Source organism: Tupaia chinensis, unplaced genomic scaffold, assembly GCF_000334495.1.
Source record: "Tupaia chinensis unplaced genomic scaffold, TupChi_1.0 Scaffold000425_1, whole genome shotgun sequence".
NCBI classification, from domain to species: Eukaryota; Metazoa; Chordata; class Mammalia; order Scandentia; family Tupaiidae; genus Tupaia; species Tupaia belangeri.
In genome coordinates, this window is record NW_006159930.1 from 2,342,309 (window position 1) to 2,350,043 (window position 7,735).

Here is a 7,735-nt window from a genome sequence, read left to right on the forward strand (position 1 = left end):
TGAAACTAGCATGGTTACCTAATTTGTCCTAAACCATTTTTGAATTTAAACTGCATATGTGTATGTGGCATATGTGTATGTGTGTATGTCCTTGCAGGAGAGGGGTAGAGAGGAGATTCCTATCTTGGGCCCCCTTTCAGTAAAATTCACTCCTTGTCCATGACGCCAAAGGCCATCTTATACCACTAACACACTCTGTGCCAGGCATCGATTCAAAGAAGGAGGTATGAGGCCATGGAGCTTCCAAAATAGATGGGGGCATGAGAATTACAAACATGCATATAAAAAATCTTTGTGTAATGCTTGGACAAGAAGAGGGCTCATATTTTAGAGTCTCTCCAACAAATTTTGAAAAAAAAAAAAAAAAACCAGAAAATCCATTTTCCACAGTCATCTAGTCCCTAAGGTTTCTGGTTAACTGTGGTCACAATCTACTTGGATCTGGGTTCCACTGCACTCGTTATATCAGGAGGAGTTCAAGTAGCTTTATTTTTATTCCTCAGTAGTGGATGGTGCCTGCCCGTCCAGAATCACAGGGCATATGCAGTAGAGCAGGAATGGGACTCAGAGAGGTCAACAAGTCCTTTATTTCACAGATGAAAAAAAAAAGGAGACAGGTCATGTAAAGGGTTTTAGACAATCCCCCACTGAGTCTCTTGGGTGATGTGACTGGAGAATAAAAGGAAGGGCAAGCCAAGGTGCTGGACGTGTGGGAAGCTCAAGGCCTCCCAAAGCTGGTTCTAGTCATGGACTATCACTTGGCTTGTTTCCTAGAGGAGCACTATCCCGGTGGGGTACACAGAAAGTGCACACAGGTGGCCCCTCACTTCTCTTCCTTCTTTTACCAGACAGGAAGGATCACACCCTCCTCCCACATATTCAAACTCCTCACACTTTCTTGTAGGCTTCTTTTCCTTCTTTCTTTCTTTTATTTTTTAGGTTCTCCCTGCTCATTTAGGCTAGCTCTGGCCAAACATGGACACCGACCAAAAAAGTCTGAGTTCCCTTTCTCACAGTGTCAGTGGAATTGGCTTTTCACTGAATTCCACAGAAAACGAAAGAAAAGCCTTGTGACTGTTCCGAGCTATTCACATTATTTAGGTCTAACCACTTTAGTAAGAAGATTTTTTTTTTTTACCACAGTTTAGTTTACCATGGCTGTTTTGTTTCTTTATTTGATTGACCGGGGTCAGAACTTCATGAACTATCAGTGGAACCTGACCTCGACTTTATGGCCTTTATCTCTCGCCACTCACCGCACATAGAGAGAGCAGGATTCTGATATTTTTGTCAAAATTCTCTAAAAAGGCTTAGTGGGGTGAAGCTGGTAATACATGGGTCTTCCAAAAGTTCATGGAAAATATACAGTGGAACTAGATATGGATTTCAGAATTAAAGTACCAAAGTAAACTCATACTTTAATTCCACCCTTCCATAAACTTTTCGATGTCGGCTTCTACTGGGCACTGAAAGCTTTAAATCAGGTTGCAGAATAAGACCATCCCCATGATGCAGTTAAATCCACTGTGAAACAGCATGGGAATAAATGCCTGATGGAGGATTTCAGGCTAAGCAGTGGAGTATTAGAGATGGAAAATATTTCCACATGTGTTCTTTAACCTGCTTCCCAGGTATGGTTAGTTGTGGCTGAGCCCTGGTTGGCACTAGATCCAAGGTCAAGGTAAAAGCTTCCAGCTTCCTTATGTAAGTCAGAGATTGCTTCAGCAGCACTGGCTTTCCCTCCTGTGAAAAGGGACTAATACCTGCCCTGCTGGCCTCTCAGAGGGCCAGTCTGAGGCAGACTTAGGCAGGTACAGAGCTACCCAGCTGGGAAGCCTTTATGGTCAACTTCTAAGACTTCCCACAGCATCAAAATTCTAACTCTTACCGACTATTTTGATACACTTTGTCCTCAACTACTTCAACAGACCAGAAACAAAGACACAGATGTCCAAGAAAAAAGGAAGGAAGGAGACAGGGTACAGCAGTCACTTTTAGGATGCACTTTATGGCTTATACTGCGCTTACAGTCCACTATTCCCCTTGATTCTTACAAAAACTTTCTTTTAGGAGGAATCACTGTGCTCTTTTCCTCTCTCAGATAAAAAGGTACATCACAGAGCATTTGAAGCTGTGCTCAAGGCTAGCTGATTTGAGGGTCACTGTTGAGCTGGGATTTGAATCCAGGTTCCTCTAATTCCTCTCATCTTTCCTCATGGTCACTTTCTTTCTGTCCCCTCACATTCTAGGAGGCACTAGTGGCTTCAGAGCACATGCTATCTCTTCTTGATTTTCTTTCTGTTTTTTTTTTCCCCCCACCCCAACAACATCAAGCCCGAGGAACAGCACAGAGGCGGTGGCTGACAGGGGCAATAGTCATGCCTTCTCTGATCTTCACGCTCAGCTTCTCATTGTTTGGGGGCCTGAAGGTGAACTTCTGCAGAAGAGAAGTGAAGAAAATAAACAACTCGGTCTTGGCCAACTGTTCTCCAAGGCAGGCCCGCTTTCCTGAAAGACAAAAACAGAAGAGGAGTAGTCTACCCAGGTGGCATTGATGCCTAGCAAGGATTGACACCCTTGACCATATCCTGCAAAGTCTGAGCAAAGAAAGGGCCTGCGAGGCCCCGAGGTCTTAGTTCCGCAGGTGATTTAAGTCTCATGACCACCTGGGTTCACCAAACACAGAAAGCAGAAGTCTAGGATCGCAAAGTCCAATGTTTTCAGGGGACGGGCAGGTGAGGTTCAGGAGTGAAGGTGCAGAGTGTAGGACAACAGATGTGGGAGGCTTTAAAGTAGGTAACAGAAGACTATTGCATGTAGAACTTTGGCCTACATGAAAGGACACCCAGATTCTCTCCTTGGTGTTTGAATTAAATATCTTTTTTTTTAGAGGTTTTTGCTATAGGGCACACGCACTCACTAGAAAGACAGAGGGAGATAGAGAGACAGAAACTGAGAAATCACCCCTAGGGGGATGGCCACACTGCAATCCCTTCTCCATTCTCCTCTCGGGATTTTGGGCATGCACGCACATGCACCCGGCATGAGTTTAAGCCACAGGGTCCAGGACTCAAACCATGGCTGACTACATGGGAGGGAGTCCAGTGACATAGCCATTACACCACCTGCTGGTCCCATTAACTGTCTGTTTCTAAACAACCAGTCAGGAAACTAAGAGGTAACATGGGGAAAAGTCCCATTGTCCTAGCTGATGTCATCCTAGATCAGCTCTCGATCAGCTGATCTCTCAAACATTAGAGAGTCCAATAAAGATCAGCAGAGACGTATATCTGATTTGTAGACTCCTGAGCAATAATATATGTTTATTGTTTTAAGCCACTGAGATTTGGACTAGTTGTTATGCAGCGATATGCTGACGTATATTGTATGAGCTCAGTGAATATTAATGTGAAGGGCCCCTTAATGGTTACATTCTAGTTAATACTGAAAAGAACAGACTAGAAGTATAAACTTGAGTCTTTTTTTCTGCTAGTTCCTTGGTTATGTGATATGAATAAGAAACAACTGTCTAATTTTTTAGTTTCCTTATATTAAGAAAAGAGAGGCCAACACATTTGCTATCTAACTATTAATAATGAGATGCTGTAAGTATTAAGTGAGATCATTTGCTTGCAAATGATGTCTGTAATTAAGAGGGTGTGATAGAATTCTCACCAGTAAAGCACCAGGGAGTCCCTGAGTATTGCTCTTTATGTACTACAGCTAGTGCTGATGGTAGGATTTTCTTAGACAGGAGACACATGGAGCAACTCTGATGAAGTGGCTTCTGCAATTCAAGGGAAGAGTATGTCAAGGCAGTACTTGGCCTACAGGATCCCTATTCCTTTTAAAGCCATAGTCATGTTAAGATTCTTCTCATCACAGTCGCAGCAAATACTAGGTCAGGCATTTTTTGTGGATTCCATAAAGTCACATTTCTAGCATTTCAGCATTTCATGGATCTGGTACAAGAGCTAAGGAATTTGGATAATGATAATAATTGAACTATATCGTTAATAGTTTGTGCTGTGGAACAAAATCTGAAATGACTGTAGACTGGAAGTCTGGAAGGTAATCCTACAACCTGTATTAGCTTTCTTACTAGAAGTGGTTTGTCCAATAGAGCAGAGGTGACATGGAACCAGGTGATATGGAACAAAGGATATAATCAGAATTGGCCTGGATCTGTCCAGGGCAGCACAGCACAGAGGGAAAGCGTGGACCTGGGAGTCACACAGGCCTGAGAGCAAATTCCAGTTCCTCCCTTTATGAGCTTTAAGGGCAGTATTAGCAAAATAATATTGTCTCAGGAAATCAATATTATATTCTAAGTTAATGATAGACAAACTATCAAGCATTTGGCAGTGTCAGTTCTATGCAGTATTTAGTAATTTTCAGGAGATAATATAAGTAAAAGTCTAAGCTTTAGTTTTTTGTTTCAGCAGAGGTTTTTGTCTTTGGGAACATGCACTCAGCAGGGAGAGAGAGAGAGAAACAGAGACAGAAACAGAGAGGAAAAATGAGAAACCTCCTGGGGGGGGGATGACCATGATGCAATTCCTTCTTTTCCATTCTCCTTCTGGGATCTTGGGCACACATGCACATATGCCCAGCATAAGTTTCAACCCACCTGGTCCAGAACTTGAACCACAGTTCACCATGTGGGAGTCCAGTGACATAACCACTATGCCATCTGCTGGACCAAAAGCTTTAGTTTTTAAAAAATTGGACTTTCTCGGCCACATTAATTTTATGCCTTCAGTTTCCATACTTCCTTAAAGCACAGATTCCTTACTTGGAGAGTGACTATGATTTGGACCTTGTATTATTATGTTAGATCATATGCTTGCTTGAGAAAAACACTTCTGTGTGCTTCATTCTCTGTTTCATTCACTGTTATATGATCAGAGCTAAGTGCCCAACACATAATAGATCTCAGAGAATGTTTATGGAATTGGGAACCATTTGAAACAGTCTATGCAACATATCAAACTCAAAAGTTGGAAGTACACTAAGAATTTTCATTATTGATTTTACATTTTTACTAAATAATATGACTCCTTCAGAAGTGTTGGCTTGAAAAAAGAGTTTCATTCTTCCCCACATTTCGAAGTTGTTCACCATCTAAGTGCACTAACTTGCTCTTTTTTTTTTTCTTTTTTGGAGAGATTTTTGCCATAGGGTGCGTGCTCTCGCCAGACAGACAGAGAGAGACAGAGAGACAGAAAGTGGGAAATCCCCCCCCTTGGGGGGGTGGCCACACCGCAATCCCTTCTTCTCCATTCTCCTCTTGGGATCTTGGGCATGCACGCACAGGCTCCCGGCGTGAGGTTAAGTCACCGGGTCCGGGACTCGAACCGTGGTTGACTACATGGGAGTCCAGTGACATAGCCATTACACTAACTGCTGGTCCCACTAACTTGCTTTTTAAAAAGTAACTAGTGTTAGAAAGGCCAAAACACATCTGCAAGGAGAGTTACAGAGTAGGACCCAACTTGGTAAAACCAGTGATCCTCAGAGTCACAGCGTGATACCCATAATTTGCCCTTTCCCTTACTGCATCCCATCTCCTTATTATAAATTAGCTCCATTTCTGTGTGATAGGAAGTCCTTAAAAAGAACTTGGAACATTTAGATGTTCTATAGAGGCCAGGTGTCCATTCTTCTGCGAGTAAGAGGTGACATCTGGGTCTCAGTCCTCAGTGTTCTGGAGGACAGAACAACAAGCTGAAATCTCCCTCAAGGCCAGGAAGGGCCTAGGACATAAGGAAGGTGTGAAGTTATGTCCAGCCCGGGGAATCTGGGGCTGCAACAACATTAGGGTGGAGTCACACTGGATGGGATGACTGGAGACATTCCCGCTACAGAAGGGGCTACAGGGAGCATAATAGGGTAGGGATCCTGCACTCTCCCATTTCCCTTTATTACAACTCACCCAGTGAGAAAGGCAGAAAGGCTTCCCTTTTCTTAAATTGTCCATTCTCCAAAAAGTGCTCTGGATTGAAGGTGTCAGGAGTAGCCCACTCAGTGGGGTCCTTGTGAAGGGCTGTCAAATTAGTAAAGACCATGGTCCCCTAGAAAAGGCAGCAAAGACTCAGGCAGGGCTCGACTCACAACACCCACTATAGATGGGTAGTGTCCTCAGGCTCCCTTGCAGAGGCCTGACCAAATTTGAGCTCCCCAACCTCCCCAAACCCATCCTCTTCTGACTCCACCTCCCAGGACCCTCTTCTGTGCCATGGGACACCTTACATCAATGGGCGGAATTGCCTGCTGGAATTTTATCAGGGGAGTTTGGTTACACCTGACTGCAGACTGGATCTTCTCTACAGGGACAGGTCAGTGCAGGATTTGGGAGAGGACACATACGTATGACGAGAGAGTAATATGACAGCTATACAATAGTCAGTCCACACTATAGTAGAAGCAACCCATCTGCTCAGTGAAGCCATAACATTGGCAGCTATTCAAAGGTAAAAAGTGTCTAATTCTTCTGTTTCTGCCATTTGCTTCCCTGTGATGTCTACACTGTACTCTCGCCACAGTAGATTCAATAGTACAATTAGGTAGCCCAGGGAAAAGAAGCTTGGAAGCACAGGAATCACCCACAGAGTCTTTCTTTCACTGCTTTCATCCATCACAAAGCAAGACTGGGTGATTTTACACTCAATTTCTTTTGGTTCTGTCGCCTCCATTCCAGGTTCACTGCCTTGGTCCAAGATGTCACCTTGGCTGCCTAGACTCCTGTAGTAGTTTCCTTAGTATGTCTGATATCCTCCCTTGCCCCTTTAAATCTGCTTCATATCCTGTAAGCAGAGTGTGCTTTGAACATATTTAATCATGCTGCATTACCACCTGCTCACACTCCCAACTTAATACATTTCAATAGCTGCCCATCTCTCTGAGGGTAAGACCACAGCCTGGGCTCTGTCTGGGCTGCTCTCTCCTTCTGCCTGTACCCCTCCCAAGGTGCCCTGCATCCACTTTCCAACATGACCTGTTCCCACTCATCTCAATGTCTTCTAAATGCTGTTTGTCTTGCTGAGAATGTTCTTTCCACGTTGTCAACAGGCTAAGTCTTCACCATCCTTTCCTCCTCTGTTCAAACATCACTTCCCTTTGAAGCCTTCGCTGACCACCACCTGCTCCTACTCACCACTTACAGCTCATAGGGCACAAAGTGCTTTCTCCTTTGGGAAGTTATCATGGATTTTAAGTAGGTATTTGCATGATTATATTGCTCAGGGTTATTTTCCTAGACCTAAGCATTTTGGGTGTGTAATAAATATTTAGTAAATTAATGAAGAATAATGGCAGCAATTTTGAAAACTTTTTATATTAAATGCTATAAATGCATGATCTTGTTTTACCTCCACATAGATCCCATGAGGTAGGTTTAAATGTATTTTATAGATAAATTAAAACTCTCAGAAGTTAAATAATGTGCCCCAAGTCACACAGTTGTATGAAGGAGAGCCATGGTATGATCTATGTCTATTTGATGTCAAATCCATTACTGCAGTCTCAGTAACTTATAGCCAATTTGATTCCTCATTTCTCAGAATATATATTAAAATGATGCTAAGAACAGTGGTAAAACTTGCCCCTTGAGCTAGATTATTTCTCTGGATTAGTGCGAGTAGCTTGAAAAAATGCAAAGTCATCTGGGGAATTTGGACCTCAGCCTTCATCGACAGGATGATCCATCAGTTAGAAGAGAGAAAATGCAACAGCC

The 7,735-nt window shown here is 43.2% G+C and overlaps 1 protein-coding gene across 1 annotated transcript in view; it reads right to left on the reverse strand.

Annotated features, from left to right (window-relative positions):
- Positions 1 to 200: 200 nt before the first annotated feature.
- Positions 201 to 7,735, reverse strand: part of LOC102491196 (cytochrome P450 2J2) — a 23,798-nt gene continuing 16,263 nt past the window's right edge. Inside the window, exons 8-9 of the mRNA XM_006154916.3 lie at positions 5,936 to 6,074; positions 201 to 2,508 (exon numbers count right to left, since the gene is read on the reverse strand). Of these exons, the coding sequence (XP_006154978.1) occupies positions 2,330 to 2,508; positions 5,936 to 6,074 (318 nt within the window). The 3' untranslated portion in view covers positions 201 to 2,329. The remainder of the gene's footprint in view (positions 2,509 to 5,935; positions 6,075 to 7,735) is intronic.